Source organism: Impatiens glandulifera, chromosome 6, assembly GCF_907164915.1.
Source record: "Impatiens glandulifera chromosome 6, dImpGla2.1, whole genome shotgun sequence".
Classification (NCBI taxonomy): Eukaryota; Viridiplantae; Streptophyta; class Magnoliopsida; order Ericales; family Balsaminaceae; genus Impatiens; species Impatiens glandulifera.
In genome coordinates, this window is record NC_061867.1 from 18891847 (window position 1) to 18911554 (window position 19708).

Consider the following 19708-nt stretch of genomic DNA (forward strand, 5'->3'; position numbering starts at 1 on the left):
AAGAACACTCATAAAATAAGAAGAGGACTTTTGGAATTCTAGAGTGAGAAAAATTAAGGATGAAGTGTATTGTAAAATGAATAATGAATGGGTATATATTGCTGAGAATTAAACCTTCAAATAAAACCATCCAAAAGTTTATTAGCAATAAATATTGCTCATTCATTTGTTAATTAACCCACAACTAATTAACATCAGCTTATACGTTGATTTGCAGAAATGCAATGTAATGTTAGACATTCAATGCTAGCTAATTGAAGAGTGCATACGTTAGCCAATAGGCCAATTAAAGCTAAATGTTTATCCTAATATTATGCTTTAATTTTCTAATTAGGCATTAAATATTAATTAAACAATTAATATTTAATTATAATTTGGATTAAATTCACCGTTAATTCACGCTTGAATTTGTGTGAATTTTATTTGATTTTATTTATTTACAATCTTATTTCCATTCATTAATGGAATTAGCTTAATTCCAACATAAACATGTTCTAGTCGGATGAATTCTTTCTTAAAATTGTCCCGAACAAGATGACAATCAATATCGAGATGTTTTGTTTTTTCGTGGAAGACTGGATTCTTTGTAATGTGAATAAAAGCATTGTTATCACATTTTAGAGGTATAGGCAATTTGTAGTGTGTGGAAGTCTTTGAGCATAAATGATATCCATTTTAATTCGCATATTGTTGTTGTCATATTACAGTACTCAGCTTCTGCAGATGAACTAAAAAAAATAACTTGATTTTTTATTTTCTGGGATATCAAGGCTTCACAAAGTTTAATACAGTATCCTGCGTGTATCACTACACGTAGCCCAATCTGCATCTAAAAAAATTTCAAGTAAAAAATTAGAATTACTAGAATAAAATAACCCTAATGATGATGAGCTTTTAAGATATCGAACCTTCTGTAAAACTACCTCCCAATGTACATTTAACGGTTTATGCATAAACTGACTCAATTATTGAACGCTAAAACTTATATGAGGACGAGAAAAGTTCAGGTATATATTAATCGTCTGATTAATCTTCTAAATGTTTTTGGTTCGGTGAATATTGAACTATCAGAGTTACTCAATTTTGTTCCTTTAATCATAGGAACATCAGCTTTTTTACCGCCAATCAACCCTGTGTCGTATAAAATATTCAGCACATATTTGCGCGGGTTAACAAATAAACCTGCTCTAGTTCTGTAAATTCTAGTCCCAAAAAATAATTTGTTTTGCCTTAATCTTTAATTGAAAAACTAATATTGAGATATTGTTTTAACTGATTCAATTGTTTACATATTGTTTCCAGGTAATAACACATCATCATCATGAACAATCAAAGCTATAAAAGTGGAATTAGTTTTGTATATAAAGAGTGAATTATCATACATAGACAGTACAAAACTAAATTGAACAAGTTTTTTATAAATTCAATATTGCATTGTCGGGATGATTGTTTTAAACCATATAAGATTTTATTTAAGCGACAAACCTTATTAGCAGTTCCTGTTTTTCAGCATATCCTTCAGGAATGGTCATATAAACGTCTTCCTCTAGTTTCCCGTGAAGAAATGCATTATTTACGTCCACGTATTCTAGAAACCAATTATTAACATCAGTTAACGCAAAAAAAAATCTTACCGTTACAGGTTTTGCAACATGTGAGAAGCTATCATGAAAATTTATTTTGTCCCTTTGATTGTAGCCTTTAGCAACCAATCTCGCCTTATACTTAGCCACTGTTCCATTCAGATTGAGTTTTGTTTTAAAGATCCACCTGCAACCAATTGATTTCTTTTCTTTCGGAAGTGCAATTAAATTCCAAGTTAGATTATTTTTAAGTGCTTTCAATTCTTCATCCATTGTATTTTGCCAATGTTTGATTTGAGAAGCTTCTTTGTATGTTTGAGGTTCTTTAATGATAGAAATATTACCCAAAAATTCAAGATGTTCATTGTCCTTAAAATTTTAAAGTAAGGAAATGTATTGGGTGTGTATCCCTTACCATTATTTGAATCAATGTTAGAGTTAACCATATACTTGTCAAACTAGGTAGGTTTTCTTTTTTCTCTGTTACTTTTTCTTTGCTCTATTTACAAATGATTTTTTAATTGTTTTAATCTAGTTCATCATGAAAAATATTTGAATCATCATTAGGGCTAATCATATGATCATCATGATTGTTTGTCATTGATATATCATTAGACTCCAATATTTTTGATTCTTCATCTGAATTAGAAAAAATAAAATCTTCTTTTACAAAATCTTTTGTTTCATTTTTCAGCCCTGTTTTCTTTTGTTATGGAAAAATATTTTCATAAAAAACTATATCCTCGAAACAAAAATGACTTCATTTGCGATATCAAAAACTCTAAAGCCTTTTTGTCCTAAAGAATACCCAATTAAAATGCATTTTCTTGCTCTCGGTTCAAATTTTGAATTTTGAGGAATATTAATTTTGATGAAACAAAAATAACCAAAAACTCTCATATTATTTAAATCTGTTTTCTTTTGTACAATTTATAAAATGAACTTTTCCAGTTTAAATTATGTGAAGGTGTTCTATTTATTATATGTGTTGCCACAAAAATTGAAAAAAAACAAAAAATTAAAGGGACTTTGGCTTGAAACATCAAATATCATGCAACATGTAGTAAATATTGGTTTTTACGTTCAACAATCTCATTTTATTGTGAGGATATAAGGGCAAGACCTTTGATGCAAAATACCATTATTTTTAAAAATTGTTTATCATTGATGACATAAAAATTCACTACCATTATGAGTTCTAACCATTTTAATTGATGACTAAAATTGAGTTTTAATTGTAGCATTAAAATCAATAAATATTTGATAACTAAAACTTTTGATTAATCATGTATGTCTAAGTAAATCTACTAAAATCATCAACAATAGTAAGCATATATGGACAATCAATAAGTGATACGTTTTTATCAGGTCCCCAAATATCCATATGAATTAAATCAAAACATTTATCAGTTTTAGATAAACTAAAATTAAAAGGTAGTCGATTCTGTTTTGAAATTGGACATATATCACAATGAAAGTTTTCTTTTTTATTCAAACTAAAAGCATGCTTAAGTGCAACATCAGAAATATGTCCAAGTCTTCTACTTAATAACATGAAATCAGTATATGTATTACACGCGTTATTGACTAAATTTTTATCTAGTGTGTAGAGGTTCGGTCTAAAATCTCTTTTTCCTATGATGGTGGAATTTTTAACTTCCTGCAATAAACAACCAGTAGAAGAAAATTGGTAACTAATATTAAATATTTTTACAAGTTTAGACACTGAAATTAGATTATATATAAAAAAAATTTACAAACATAACATCATACAATTTCAGTTTATCTAACAGTCTAACATTTCTTATAAATCTGACATTTTTAGTTGTTCCATCAGGTAAAAATAAAAGAATGATAGTAACTTTTCTAATTTCAATCATGGAGTTTAAGTATGTGCAAATGTGGCAACTAGTGCCACTATCTATAATCCAAACAGTTTTATCTTTATAGATATTATGTATATTTAAACTACATGCATTAGTGAAATTACTAGTAGGATACATACCTTCATAGTAGTTCTCCTTTCCCTTGTCTTTTCCTTTCCCTTGTCTTTTCCTTTTCCATCTCCAAGAAGTCCTTTCGTGACTTCTTTAACTACTGCAGCAGTTTTAGAGCTACTGAATTTATTAGAAGAAGAGCTCTCTAGTTGTTCTTCACCAAAACAGAATGGAGTATTAGTTGTTAACAAAAACTTTAGCTTTTGAATCACGATTTTCTCTCCGCCAATTAGGGTATCCTATGAGTTTAAAACACCCTTCTTTAATGTGGCCTTCAATTTGGCAGTGTGTGCAATACAGTATTGATGACCCGTTTTCTTTGATTATTTTCTCTTTGTTGTATCCTCCCTTTCCTTTAGTATTTCAATCATTCTTTTATCATATTTGTCGTTTAGAATAATCTCTTACTGACATGGAAAAACTATATGTTTGATCATTCATCAATGATGATTGAACCTCTTTCTGTCTTTCAATACTTTGTATCATTGCATAAGTCATGTTTAGACTAGGTTTAAGATCCATTAAAAGGATTTGATGTCTTACATTATCATAGTATTCATTCAATCCTATTAAAAATTGTGTTAACTTATTAGTAGAATCTAAATGGATTACCAATTTCGTCATTCTACAACAACATAATGTTCTTGGATCGCAATCACAACATGGTAAAGGTTCTATAATAAAAGTTCATCCCATAATTTTTTGATTTTCGAATAGTACTTCTCAATAGAAAGTGTACATTGTCGAAGATTTCTTATAACTTTCTGGATATAGAAAGCTTGTGGGCCATTACTTTCTTGATACATTTCTTTGATATCAATCCATAAATCTCTTGTTGTGGTTGTGAAAGAATAATTTGTTTTAATTTCTTTTGAAACCCTATTCATCCACGATCTTACCAAGCAATTAACCTTTATCCATCTATCGAAGTTGTCTTCTTCTTTTGGCACGACAAGTGAACCGTCAATAAACCCTAGCTTCGACTTTGCTTCAAGGGCTAACAACTTCATTCGTCACACGCACCGCTCCTTTCAAACAAATGAGGAGGACATGACCAGCTTTGAATCCGGATCCGAAGACCGCTGCTCCATCTGATGTAGTTTGATCCATTGAACATTGTTGTGTAGATAATCGCTCTTGTATTGTCTGAGTTATGATTCGCAAATAGAACATTATCGTGTCTCTTCTTTCCAGCCATCTTTTTATCGGGTGAATCGAGCGAAAAGTACCTATTGAATTTTGTTGATGACGAATTTGACAACGAGGATAAAATACTAGATGTATCACATACCGCTTGAATATTTTTTTGATCTTCAAGAAGTTCTTTCTCTAATACCATGAAATCTGATTAACCCAAACTATTTGGGTTACTGATATTAACAAAAGATGAATTGAGAATTCAGAATGTACTCACGATGATAATAGACAATTAGAAATGTGTTCCCTATTTATATAAAAGTCTAATTTATACCATGATACTTTAACTGTATAAGAATATATAAAATTACATTAAACTTTCTAATTTGACGTATTACAACTCAATAACTAGACAATCCTAACATTACATAAATTATATATATAATTCTTACCATTTATAAAAAATAAAATTATAAAAATTTAAAAAAAAAATCTTTGTAATTCAATTTAATATGCATAAAATACATTATTAAACATTCCATAAAAGAGTAAGTGTCCTTAAACAAGGATTTAGGCTTGCGCTTTGCCAACTTTCAAGAGAAGAAGAAGTCCAATTTGGCCGAGTCCTGGCTTGAACCATATATACTATAAGAAACCCATAACAAACCCATTTTTTGGAACAGAACTGTTACATAATCAATCACAATATATACGGACAAGACAAACAACACCACCATTTAAACCCAACCATTTGAAAGGGCAGGCGCAGAGAGCCCACATAACCAAGCCCTAGTTCAGTCACCTTAATACTCCCAGCAATGGGTTACAGGCTTGCGCTACCAAGCCCAGTGACAAAATAGACCTGGATGTTTTGACATTTAGAGTTTTCTTCTATTCTAAAATCTTGATGTGGGATTATGAAATTGATTTAAGCGTTAATTTAAACCCACTTGAGTATAACAATGATAGAGATAGGTGAACGGAAAGTAAGTTTCATTCCTCCTTTATTCCACGGTTCTTTTTTTAATTATTAGTGGACATATATTTGTTTATTTATTCTACCTTAAGATTGCTTGATCAATATTTCCTTGACTGTTATCCTTTAAGTCTATGTGAAGTAGAAAGTTACAACCTCTTAAGAAGGTTTTATTAAGTATGACATTCATAATTTCTTCACAATCTATAAATATAATTTGCTCTGGTGAATTAAAAAATGTTTTAGAGTTGATGAACTTAGCATATTAATATTTATTATAAACCGTCTATATATATTCTCCTAAGAATTGAATCTTCACACTTAATTATGTTGGCTCAGAAAGAGAATCACTCACCAGACTTAAATAAATCTATAATGATGTTTAATTTTGAAAGTGTCCCGATTGTCGGGTCGAGAGTTGTGGTTAATTTGAATATATATGTGAGAGTAAACCGATTGTTGGATCGAGAGTTGTGGTTAATTTAGATATATATATGTGAGAGTAAATGGATATTTGGGTCGGATTTTGGGTTGACTCGCCATAAACTTAAAACGGTTAAAAATAAAATTAAAAATGTTATAGGTATGTTTCGAACTCGCAACCTAACAAAATAAGTACAACTCTTAAACCAACTAGGTTAATAACACTTTATATTTTAAATTCAACACCAAATTTGATGAACGCGGGACGTTGTAACAATATATTTTTATCTGTGTGCATCGCACGGGGATCTTCCTAGTTTTCTATAAAATATTTAATGTCTTAAAAATAATTACAAGAGTTGTTTCTCTCTCTTATTTTTCTTATCTAATGAGAGAAACATATATTTTATTTATACTAAATAGAAAGAAAAAACTTTTAATTTTCTAATTTAATAAAATTTATTGCAATATTTTATTTTCCTCATTATTACAATTTTTTTCCTCATTATTGCAAATCTATCGTTTTCCTCATTAATCCAGATCTTCTATTTATTTGTAAAAGTTGTAACAACTATGAGTAATGCAACATTCTCCCCCTTAGTCTTGATCAGGTGTCACATCATCACCAGTTTTGATGTTGGTAAAGCCTTCGTAAGTATGTGGGTCTTCTACTCATCCGTTCGAACAAACTCTACTTTGATTTAACTTCTTCAACACACTCGAATGAAATAATATTTTGTGTCGATGTGTTTTCTATGACCATGAAAAACTGGATTTTTCATGAGTGCAAGTGCAGACTTATTGTCGACGTAGAGCTTCACTGCCTTAGATTTCGAACCACTTAGTTCGAACAAAAATGATTTCAACCAAAGTGCTTAACACACTATCGATGCTGCAACCATGAAATTTGCTTCACATGAGGATAGTGCCACTGTCTTCTGTTTCTAGGAGTTCCACAAAATAAGACTATCATTAATATAAAATGCCATGCCCCCCATATTTTTTCGGTCATCTAGGCCACATTAGAGATCACTATCAGAGTAACCCACTATTTCCTCGTCACCACCTCCTTTTTGAAACACTAGACCTAAGTATATAGTTCCTTGAAGGTATCGAAGCACCTGTTTCACTACCTTGTGATGTATCTCAGTTGACCTCTCCATGAATCTGTTGACAACACCAACAACATAAGGAAGATTTGGCATTATATGAAGGAGATAGCGCAGACAACCAATGACTCTTCGATATTCAGTTGCATCAATCGGTTGTCCTTTGGGATCCTTATATAGTTGAGCCCTATGCTCCATTGGTGCCTTTGTTGAGTTACAATCAAGCATTCCAAATTGGTTCAGCACCTTTTTGGCATATGTTGTCTACTTGATCGAGACACCTCTTTCGAATGGATCTACCTCGATTCCAAGATAGTATGAAAGAAATCTGAGATCACTCATCTCGAACTCCTCCTTATCTACTTCTTAAAAAGTTCAACACCCTCTGGATCTTCACCTGTTAAAATAAGATCATCCACGTAAATACCAACAATAATTCGTGTATTAGCGTTGCCTCTTGTGTATACTTTACGAAGCTCATTTGCTTCAAAATTTTGTCCAACTTTAGATTCCACGCACAAAGAGCTTGCCTTAGGCCATACAATATCTTTTTTAATTTAAGCACCATATTTTCCTTCCATATGGCTTTGAATCCTTCTATTTGAGTCACGTACACTTCCTCCTCCAGTTCTCCATTGAGAAAAGTTGACTTTACATCGAGATGATATATTTTCCAACCACAATTGGCTGCCGAGGCAATAATGACTCGAATTGTGTTCATTCGAGCGACTGGAACGAGTGTTTCTTCGAAGTCAATGCATTGTCGTTGCACATATCCCTTTGCAACTAAACAAGTTTTGTGCTAGATCACCTCACTATCTGAGTTTTTCTTGAGCTTAAACACCCATTTGAGTTCAATTACCTTATGTCCGAATGGAAATGGGACGAGAGACCACGTCTCATTCTTCTTGATGGCTTCAATTTCTTTAGTCATTTCTTCTTCCCATTGTGGTTGTCTAGCCGCTTAATTGTAGCAAGAAGGTTCCTCTATATGTGTTAACATCAAGTCTTCAAAATCAAGTGTCACTCGAGGTGCTTCCTTCAAGATATCGGTCATGTTCTTGTATTGAACAGGTCCTTCATCACTCCCAACGTGTCCACCTGACCATGGAGTGGGTAAACCATTGCCTTGGTCTGTTTATTCAGTAACTTGCTCGAGCTATGGAGGATTCGAGACAGCCTGTTATAACATTCCTAAAGTAGACTATCCTCTTGTCGATCCACTCTCAAATGGGATTGTCCAAATTCCAACATGCTCGTGATTAACCTCTTCATAAACTTTGAAGGGATGATCACTCTTTTCACTTTACCAATCTCAGGCTGCACTTTCTTCGAATACAGCATCACGACTCACATGGATCTTACCATTTTTTGGTTCGAGCAACCTGTGTGTCATACTTCCTTCTTCGACATCTAAATAAACAAATGACTGAGTTATGTCGTCTAACTTTTTAAAATAGGGAGTGGTCACCTCGGCATGCGCAGTACACCCAAAAACACGAAGGTGCGCTAGGTGTGGCTTCATTTTAGTCCACATCTCAAATGGGGTTTTGTCTCGAACAGCTTTGGTTGGAACCCGGTTGAGAAGATAGACTACATGACGAACTGCCTCCCCCCAATACTTGCTCGGGACTGCCATGCTTTTGAGCAATGACCTAGACATGGCCATCATTGTTCGATTATGTCTCTCCACCACACTATTTTGTTAAGGAGAGTACGGTGCGGTGAATTGTCGCTCTATCCTTGCTTCTTCACATATATCTACAAATTTCCTCGAGAAGAATTCACCTCCTCTATCCGAACGAAGGACTTTGATTCGAAGTTCACTCACATTCTCGACCAATTGCTTTGTCTTCTTAAACGAAGAGCATGTTTCGTCATTTACTTTCAACATATAGAGCCACATCCACCTGGAATTATTATCAACAATCAACATGAAGTATCGATTTCCTCCTGGTTGATGGCGTGATTGGCCCACATATGTCAATGTGCAACAATTCGAGTGGCTTTTTCGCTCGAAACATGGCTTTTAGCGCAAACGGTTGTCTCGTCTGTTTTACAACTAGGCATGTTCGACAAAGTTGTTTTGGATGAGAAATTTTCGGAACACCAGCAGTCAATCCCTTATTTACGAGAGACTTTAGTGCTTGGAAGTTAACATGACTGAGACAAGCATATTATGATCCGTACAACCAACGACGGAGCGACGTGGCGGGCTGCGGTGGGCTCTAGCCCAGGGTAGAATTTAAAACAAAAAAGATATATATGTATATGAATAATAAATATGATGTGTAGTCTAGTTGGCATTATATTGAAACTATAATGGGCCCGCCTCTCCCTCATTTTTGTATTAATTATTTTAATTTTTTTTATTATATTTTAAAACTTAATATAATTCATAATTATACATTTAAAAAATTATATAAATTAATATATTATTTAGTTTTCTAAAATGATTTATATGCATTAATGATCTATAATTTTTTTTTTCTAAATGTCTATTCACTTACTAATATATTTTTATCATGATTTTGTAATTTTAATATTATTTTCATATTTTATTTACTTTTTCCTATATTCCCATCTAATTAGCTTCACTTATTATACTTTCATATTTTCTATATAGTTAGTTTTTTATTTAAAATTTAATTAATTTAATTTTTTATATTTTTAAACTTAATTTTTCTTCAACTATATAATTTTAAATTTATAAAAAAAAAATAAATGGAATATTCTTATCTTTGATTAAATTTTATATATTTATTTTGTTTTAGTAAGAATATTCATGAAACGATTTGATTAATGTTTTTATTTATTGTACGAAAAATAATATAAAAAACTATGAAAAAAATTACGGATAACATTTTTAATTTTATTTTTAACTGTTTTAAGTTTATGGGTGGGTCAACTCACAATTCGACCCAAGTATTCATTTACTCAGCATCATTATATATATATATATATATATATATATATATATATATATATATATATATATATATATATATATATATTAATTAGTTAAAAAGTTGAACTTATATTAATGTTAAAACGTCCATTGAATTTAAAATATAAAGTCTTGATAACCTAATTGGTTAAAAGATTGTACTTGTTTTTGTTAGATTGCAAGTTCGAAACATATCTCTAGCATTTTAAATTTTATTTTTAACCGTTTTAAGTTTATGGGCGGGTCAACCCACAATCCGACCCAAGTATCCAAATTAATCATAACTCTCGACCCAGCAATCCGGATACTTTAAAAATTAAGCATCATTATATATATATAGATATTAATAATATTTTCAGCCCAGTGAAAAAAAAAATCCTGAATTCGCCCTTGCGTACAACTTAGTTTATTTTCAAATAGATATTATGATAAACTTTTATTAAAACAACTTAATTTAAGCCATACTATAATAATTAATTATTTTTAAAAAATATAGGATAATACATATAATAATATATATGGTTAAAAATTTAAGTCTCTTCTAGTTTTCGTGATGTTTCCTGGAATTTTTCCATCTTAATTATTTTTATATTTTAAAATAAATAAGAAAAATAATACAAACTTAAAAGATTTTCTAGTTAACCACTTCACCAATATTTTGATTATCTTAATCCGCTTGTTCTATACCAATTTGTTTCTCTTATTAAGTCCTCACAAAATAAACATACTTAAGTATACTCATATTCTTTTTGTTATACATGTTTCTCATTAAATTAAATTTGTTTCTAATATAAAATATACAAATGAACTTCTAATTTAAAAAACAAATTAAGATATTAAATAGTATCTTTTAAAAAATATTTTTATTGACTTATTAAGTTATTAAATTTACAAGATCCTTTAATTTTATAAATAAATAAAAAAAGTAAGAAACTAATAATATAAATCTGTCTCAAATCTTACATTATATCATTTTCTATTATCTTAAATTATTTGAACAATTAAAAATGACATTACCTTTTCTTAATCAGAAACAAAATATTAGTAAGTTAAACAAAATATATAATTCTGAAGTATATGTTGAGGAAGAGTCTAAATTAAACATCATAATTTGAATCTCAATGGTACAAATTAGATAAAATTATATTGATTTAAATGCTTTTTGTGTGGTTTTATCATTTTAATAGTATTTTATTAATTATTTTGACATTTTTTATTATTTTAAATAATATTATTTTTTAATGGTCTAATTATAAAAATTAATACTTATTTTTTTTTTATAACGTTTGGTTCCGTTTCTCCGTTCTAATTTCTCAGGTTAAACAGTAACTCGTAAACACATTTAATTATTTAATTAAACGCAGAACTTGTCGTCTGACTAGTTCAAACCTAGAACACTTGGGAGGTTCAAGATATTTCGCCTAATTGATTTGAGCCCAATTTCAAACTTTAACTGTATTTAAAATCATTAAAATAACCCTTTAGTTTTTATATAATTTTAACAATAATGAGTCAATTTTAAAATAACATCCTTCACATATCTCAAATTACACACATACCTTTTCTAAGAATTCCAACTTGTTTTAATATATTCTCAGCTAGTCAATTAATAATATATTTTTATAAATTATTTGTGAAAACTATAGCCGGCATGAGAGGGAATATAGTATAATTATCTTTATCAACTTAATTATAATTATAACATTTAATTTTAATTTTAATTTTTTTTTATGTGTTTGGGAACTATTCCATGGAAAAGGAATCTAATGGAACAGAGCCCTTAGGTGTTGACTGCTTCAAGCCCATTTCTTTTTAAAGAAAATGAAAAAAAAAAGTATAAAGAGATAATAATTAAAATAATAATTTTCCTAATATTCTAGATAATATGATCATACGTACTCATTGATTTCAAATAATCCCAATAATTTTAAGATTAGTTATATTTATTGCTTGCGAAGACGTTAAAATACGACCATGACCCTTCTTCATCATTTTAGAATATTAAAAGTGTATAAAACGTTTCGTATCAGCCACATAATATCGTTTGAGTTTAATTTCTTTCCAAATTTATTTATGTGAATGCAATAAAATGAAAAATAAAATAAATAAATAAATAAATAATAGTGGTTGCAAATTAAAGTTGTGGACCTTACCCACCTCTCTTATTTTAGATGGAGAAACCATTTAAGTTTTGAAATTAATCAGCCACCGACTTTGACCCAAATCACTCTTAATTATACTTTTGCTTTTTCTTTTCTCTTTATAAAATAAATTACATATTACATATATATATGAAAATATAATAATTTATAATTCAAAGTGCCGATTAAACGTTTAAAAATATTTGTAACTAAATTATTGAAAGAATATATTTCGTAATGAATTAATTCAGAAGACAATACAAGCAATAACTTTTCTAAAATAAAATACATAATCCTAATATTGACCTTATTTACAGCTTTTTAATAAAAATAAATAAAAAGTACATAGAGATTATGAGAAAACAAACCTAAAAAATAAAAGAAAAAAATTTTTTAGTCAAATAATTATATTTGACCGTTATTAAACTTGTAATAGAATTAATGTTTTTTTTGTAAGACACTTGAGTATAATGTTTTTTAAAAAATAGTGTTTAAAAAATGTCAAAAATAAAAATATACGTGTTTACCTTCAACCAAATTTGACGGAAGTTAAAAATATTTCCAGATCAGCGTATCATGAGATGGTTGATAATATTTTCTCCTCACTGTGTAAGCTGAGAGGCATGTGATCATCGACACCGTCACTCTGATAAAGTCACTTCTCTTTTGAGTTGTTCACGACTTCGATCCTCACAACTTGGAGCCCAGTTATCATCTCATAATCGGCGAAATCAACATTCCTCTCGATAGAGGTTGTGAGGCTCACTCTGACGTTAAGTATCACTCTATCAATTAGCACAAATTTTGTTATGATTTAATGATTTTTTTTTTCAATTTGTTGTAGATGAATTTTTGGTGCTTCAAGTCTTCTTGATATTGAAAAAAAAAATTATTTTATTCCCAAATGGAAAGTAATGCTTCATCTGTCTTATCAAAGAAATTGTTAAGCTCTTTTTTTTTTTAATTATTTCGTTCATGGCTAAAATTTGTCTATATAATTGAATATTCATTTTTTAATTAACCCACGGTAGAGATGCACGAATCTAAAATAAAAATTCAGCTCGGTCATGAAAATTTGGTCGAAAACAAATACACACTTTTTTGATTAATTTTTAAACACGGGATAAAATGTCTGTTTTTTAAAAAAACACATGGTACTAAAGTTTTTTATCCCTATTTTTTTTTTTAAAAAATTATTAGAAATTATTTTTCAAATGAATGTTCATAAAAATGTATGTAAACTATAACTTTATAATAATAAATCTATTTATTTTAATTACACCAAAGTAAGGTTAAACTAACTAAGAAAACATACATTCTCATTACTATGGTACATATTGAAATATCCTTTGTATCATGTTATATAAACTTCACTTTATATTCATAATCTAAAATTTAAGACAAAATAATTCAATTCAATTCAATTTTTTTATTCATTTTGAGTTTATACTTTATACTAATGAAAAGTCTTAATACTAAATTAAATCATGAATATTCATAGAAATGCAAACTATAACTTTAAAAAAGTATGTCTAAATTTGTCCTTTAGTTATTATATCTTATGTTATTTATCTTTAACTTTGTTTCACTTTTTTTTAACTTACCAAATAAGGGTTAAATCAACTACTTTATCTAAAAAAAAATTAATTGTTGAGCTATATTATATTAACTTATTCTTATTCAAACTTTGTAAAATATTTGAGTTAAATATGTCTGAGATTGAATTTATTAAATATGGTGCTTTTAGGCCTATTTTAACATAAAAAAAATTGTTGAAGGACAAATTATTCATATAAAAAAAATGATAAGATAAATAAAATTTAGAATAGAGATTACGAAAGAGAATGATTGACGCAATCTTCTTTTTCTCTCCTCATATTTTTTCCTTTTTTTAATCATGTCAATTTCTCTCCCATGTCCCCGGGGTGTTTAGTATTTGGTCTGAACTGAATATCCGACCGAATTCGAATTTACGAATTCGAATAAACAAAATTCGAATTACATTTTCGGTTTTCGAATCGAATTTTAAACCGATTCGAATTTAAATACGGTTTTCGGTTTGGTTTTCGAGTTTAGGTTTCAACTCGAAAACCAAACCGAAAACCGAATTCATTATTATTATTTATTTTTATTATATATTATATAACTTATTACATATTATATATTAAATTATCATGGGACTCCTACTAGATCCCTACATTAAATTCATAATCCCTGATTTATTTTTCCATTCTCTAGTTGTCAACACCTCTCAACCGCCATATATTGTCGTCGTCGACACTGTTTTACTTTCGTCGTTTAATTGTCGAATATATATTAGCATTAGTCATTAAGCTAAGTTTGCGTGATTTATATTTTTTTTTATAATTTAAGTAGATAATATCTCTTTAACATGTTAACTCTTTTTAAAAAAATTATCTTATGGGTAGGTGATGTTCTATATTTGGTTTAAACCGAATATCCAACCGAATTCGAATTCACCGAATTCGAATAAACCGAATTCGAATTTATTTAAATCGGTTCGATTTTCGAATTTGTTTTAAAAAGATAATAATTCGAAAAACCCGAACCAAAAACTCGAATAACTCAAAAACCGAACCGATGAACACCCCTATATTCCTTCTCGTTTACGAAATATAATCTTTGAACTTAATTTTATATAGAATAAAGTTAGAATTCAATATGGATAGTTAATATAGAACCAGGGACCGGTTTGAAATTCCATTTGATTATCAAATCCACCAAACATAACTTCACCAATATCATTTCTCATTCCGAATTTCTCTCTAACCAGTAATTTCTCTCTCTAATCTGTAAAGAACACGTCCGTTACCGATCATGCGGAAATCTAGAACAGCTACGGCAGCCAAGGCGGCGGCTGTCGCACCCGGATCTGGAGTCGCCTGCAATGATATTAGGTTTCGAGGTGTTAGAAAGAGACCATGGGGTAAGTTTGCGGCAGAGATCAGAGACCCATTGAAGAAGAATCGGGTATGGCTTGGCACCTTTGATTCAGCAGAAGAAGCTGCTAGAGCCTACGATGCAGCGGCTTTGTCTCTCCGAGGAGCCAAAGCCAAGATCAATTTCCCAATACCCAATACTTATGAATCAGTTTTTCCTCAAAACCCTAACGATTCATCCTTCGATCACCTGATTTGTCCGCCTCATCATCAGATGATCTCACAGAGGCCAACATCTAGCAGTATGAGTAGCACGGTGGAGTCTTTCAGCGGTCCTAGACAACCAAAGGCGCCTATGGATCCGCCGGGTATTGTTAAACGGTATCCCCGGACGCCGCCTGTTTTACCTGACGATTACCACAGCGATTGCGACTCTTCGTCATCGGTTATCGATGAAAGGGAAAGGAACGTCTGCGATGTGGCTTCTTCTTCGGTCAGTAAGGCTTTTCCTTTCGATCTTAACCTCCCTCCACCCATGGATGAGACCGGCGATGATGATCTTGACTGCACAGCTCTTCGACTCTGATGATCGATCGATTAAAGAACCATTCTTTTGTTCTCTATTTTTCACGGAGAGAAAAAAAGGAAAAAAAGTCAAAGAAGAAGATGAAGATCATAGATACAAGTGAAGTATGAAATTGTCTTGCTTCTATGAATTACTTCATTTTCTTTTTTGCATATTCAAACAGAATCTAATTTAATACATTTGCCTATCTTAAGACAATGTAAAAGGGTTGTGATTGACAGTCTATGACTTCTACAACCATGTGAAGGTTTAATTCTAAAGTATGTTTGTTGTTCAAAAGTGTAAAGAAAAACAGAAGAGAGAACACATGAATCTTTGGATGATCCTGTTGTGGGTTCTTGTCCTTTGAGTCCTTGATTTCATTTATGTATAAAGATTTATGTCAATCATCAGTACTAGATCAAGAAACTTGTGTGAGCTTCTATGCTTTGATAATTCAATGTGTGATCTTTGCTCCTCGAGTGTTTGCTAATGCAGTGGCCTCTTCTATTGCAATGCAGTTATTCTTACTTTTCTATGAGTATATAGATTTGAAAGGCTTTAACTTAAAATATGATACACAATGTCTTGTAGAATGTTTTGATAAGAATTAGTTCTAGATTATGCTATGTGTTCTTGTAGACTCCTATGAATATTTCTTCTTACAAGGGTTTGAATGGATTGGCTATTTTCCTCCCCTTATGTGTATGTGGTCTTTGGGGAATTGGATTCATGCTAACAATTAGGATTTAAATGCAGTTTCTTGCGATTAATCAGGATTCAGGTTTCGGTAACAGTTGTCTGATTGCATTTGGTCGAATATTCAAGCCATGAGACACATGTTTCACATAAAGCCATGTGGGGATCTATTTGTTTGTTTGCTGCATTTGGTCGAATATTCGAGCATGAGACACATGTTTCACATAAAGCTGTGTGGGGATCTATTTGTTTGTTTGTTGCATTTGGTCGAATATTTGAGCATGAGACACATGTTTCACATAAAGCCATGTGGGGATCTATTTGTTTGTTTGTTTCTTTGGTAGTACTTGTTGTTTCCTTGGAAGCAGTTTGAACTATGAGCTTACAAGTGTTTTTCATAGCCTAGCCCGAGAGTGGTTTAAAGACAGTCTTTCTCTTTACCTTAACAGCTTTTGCTGTTTGCCATTGAATGTTTGCCCCTTTGAATGAAGCCTGATCTTATTGTTTCTACAGGATGATTCATGCTTTCTTGAGTCTTTTATTGATCTCTCATTGGTTACTGTTGTGTTTAGCTGATTAAAGAGGGGGATGGATGGATTCATTCATTCATGGCTGTGGTTATGATCACATGGGTTCATTTGGTGTTATGCACTTTATTATGGTTGTTATCAATCAATTCATCTCACTAAATATTGAATTTGTGTAAACAAACTGTATTAGAATTTTAGAGAATGTATAATGAAAATATAGTCTTATAAATTACTAAAAATAATAACTCAGTCAGTTTATAGATTGAAATGCACAATCAAAAATCATTATATTCAGTTTAGCAATTTGACTTAAGCGCCACCAATACTTAAATGGTTGGGCAATGAATGAACAAACACTGTCATTTCACACAAAAAATTACATATGCAGCTAAAAATACTAAAGCCAAACCAAAGAAGAGGGAAAATGAGACAACAACCCTAGCTATCGATGATTAGAAAAACAAACTTAATTTACAAAATCACTAGAAAAAGAGCCCTCGTTTAGGAGGACGAGATGAGTTTGAATTTGGAGACGATGATTTTAGCTGCGCAGCTACTTTTTCCTGAATTCCCAGTCCATTCTCAACTATCTTTGCCCCTCGAGGGTCAGTTAAGAGTGTCTTCTGAAATGACTGCGAAAAACCAGTTGCTATAATTGTCACATGAATCTCCCCGTTGTACCTCTCGTCCACAACAGCTCCAAAAATTATATTAGCAGAAGGATCCGCCAAACTCGTAACAACCTTAAAACAAACAAAACAAGACAGTCTTATGATTGGATATTGTTTTTATTTACAAATCAAAAGAACAGCAGTTTCTTTTTAAATAGTACCTGAGAAACCCTATTAACTTCTTGCAAAGTTATATCCTTTCCGCCTGTGATATTGTAGACAACTCCAGTAGCGGATTGGATTGATGAGCCGATAAGAGGAGCCAGAGTGGCTTGTTCAGCTGCTTCTTGGGCTCGATTCTTGCCCGAGGAAACCCCTACACCAAGCATCGCCGTTCCTGAATCCTTCATTACTGCTTTCACATCTGCAAAGTCCACATTCACTAGTCCAGGTATCTGCAAACAAAAAAAAAACATATCTTCTTATCTCAAGTTCTTTTCTTTTTTTGTCATTTTATAGATCAAAAATTGAAAACATGAAGCAAAAGTAAAAGGAAGTTCATTCTAAGCTCAGTAATGGCCTCAACAGAGGGTTAAACAGGAGAACCGGATAGAACACCAGCTAAAATGGCGATAATCAAACAGTGTGTTTGAGTAACATTGCAATTGGAATTGGAAGGTTCAAATTCCTTTGTTGGTTAGACAACTTAAAATTAAGAACTAGAATTGGAATTATAATTCCAATGAAAATCAAACCAATGTAGTTTTATAATTCTCTATAATTTTACCAAACATAAAAATGAAATGACATTTGATCTAGCTGGGGTTTGCCATGAAAAATCTTCCAGTATACCATCTCAAGTTCTTCACTAAATCTTCTCTAAATTATAGATTTCTATATTGGTACTTAATGGTTTTCCACACAACGTACTATTTTTTTTTCAAACAGTGATCTGATGGTTATAAGGAAACATACTGTTATTATGTCTGAAATTCCTTGGACGCCTTGACGTAAGACATCATCAGCAAGCAGGAAGGCATCTTGAAGGGGCGTATGTTCGTCGGCTATATCTAATAACCTGTCATTAGGAATGACTATGAGTGTGTCAACGTTATTCTGTAACTTCTCGATGGCCTCCAATGCCTGAAATCAAACAATTGTAAGTGATTGAACCTGAAACAAGCTTTTAATGCAAGTTAACAAAGGAAATTATATTCATGGTTTGACCCAAATAACTCATTTTTCATCTAATAAGATTGATTATTGAGACTAACCTGCAATGATCTTTTGCGTCCTTCAAAGCTGAAAGGATAGGTAACTACACCAACAGTTAGATAACCTGCATCCTTTGAAATCTGGGCTACAACTGGGGCAGCTCCGGATCCTGTACCTCCACCCATACCAGCAGTTATGAAAACTAAATCTGAACCTTTCAAAGCAGCAGCAATTTCTTCTTTCGATTCTTCTGCAGCTTGTTCACCCAACAGTGGATTACCTCCAGTACCTTCAATGGGGAGTGGTTAATATGTTAAACATGAATTATCATAATGATGATTAGAGTGTGAGAGTGACAAACCAAGTCCTCGAGTTAAAAGCTCTCCAATCTGAATAGGGTTCTCGGCAGCGGATTGCAATAGAGCTTGAGAATCAGTGTTTATCGCGTAGAAATCAACACCCTGCATCAAATAGCATATATAAGAAACCTGCAGAATTTTGTTCAGGACAACAATCTAAAGCATTACAATCTCTCTCACATGTAATCCACTAAGAATCATGCGATTAACTGCATTGTTGCCGCCGCCGCCGACACCCACAACCTTGATTTTGGCAGACTCCATTGGAGTAAATGAGCTTCTTATTACGAATTGACGACGACCCTTACAGAGGGTTGTTCGACGACCATTTGCTGAGAAAGATAATCTGGGAACGAAGGGAGAGGAATTCTTCTGGTTAAGGCAGGGGATAGACGAGGAAGGAGAAGAAGATATCATTTTTAGCTAGAAAGAGGAGTTACAAATGGTGGGTATGGAGGTTTTTAGGGTTTAAGTGAGACAAATTTTGCAGTTCTAGTCTGGTGGTGGTCAAGAAGA

General features: G+C 31.5%; 2 protein-coding genes across 2 annotated transcripts; one reads left to right on the plus strand and one right to left on the minus strand.

Moving 5' to 3' along the window:
• The first annotated feature begins 15090 nt into the window (after nucleotides 1–15090).
• Nucleotides 15091–16197, plus strand: LOC124941768 (ethylene-responsive transcription factor 3-like). Its single transcript, XM_047482121.1, has one exon. The coding sequence runs from the start codon at nucleotides 15152–15154 to the stop codon at nucleotides 15797–15799; it is 648 nt and encodes a 215-aa protein (XP_047338077.1). The 5' UTR covers nucleotides 15091–15151; the 3' UTR covers nucleotides 15800–16197.
• A 1043-nt stretch (nucleotides 16198–17240) lies between these two features.
• Nucleotides 17241–19708, minus strand: LOC124941391 (cell division protein FtsZ homolog 1, chloroplastic-like). The gene is made up of 6 exons (XM_047481703.1): nucleotides 19373–19708; nucleotides 19195–19294; nucleotides 18893–19122; nucleotides 18594–18761; nucleotides 17840–18073; nucleotides 17241–17750 (listed from the first exon to the last, which is right to left on the minus strand). Exons 1-6 carry the CDS (start codon nucleotides 19607–19609, stop codon nucleotides 17490–17492), a joined length of 1230 nt encoding a protein of 409 aa, XP_047337659.1. The 5' UTR covers nucleotides 19610–19708; the 3' UTR covers nucleotides 17241–17489.

What these genes read in the sequence shown, in the direction of transcription:
- LOC124941391 (XM_047481703.1), bottom strand. Translation starts at nt 19,609, where the DNA reads ATGATATCTTCTTCTCCTTCCTCGTCTATCCCCTGCCTTAACCAGAAG. An exon ending in TGATTCTTAGTGGATTACAT is followed by an intron (nt 19,295 to 19,372) that starts GTGAGAGAGATT and finishes TATTTGATGCAG; the next exon opens with GGTGTTGATTTCTACGCGAT. An exon ending in AAGTTAATAGGGTTTCTCAG is followed by an intron (nt 17,751 to 17,839) that starts GTACTATTTAAA and finishes GTTTGTTTTAAG; the next exon opens with GTTGTTACGAGTTTGGCGGA.
- LOC124941768 (XM_047482121.1), top strand. Translation starts at nt 15,152, where the DNA reads ATGCGGAAATCTAGAACAGCTACGGCAGCCAAGGCGGCGGCTGTCGCA.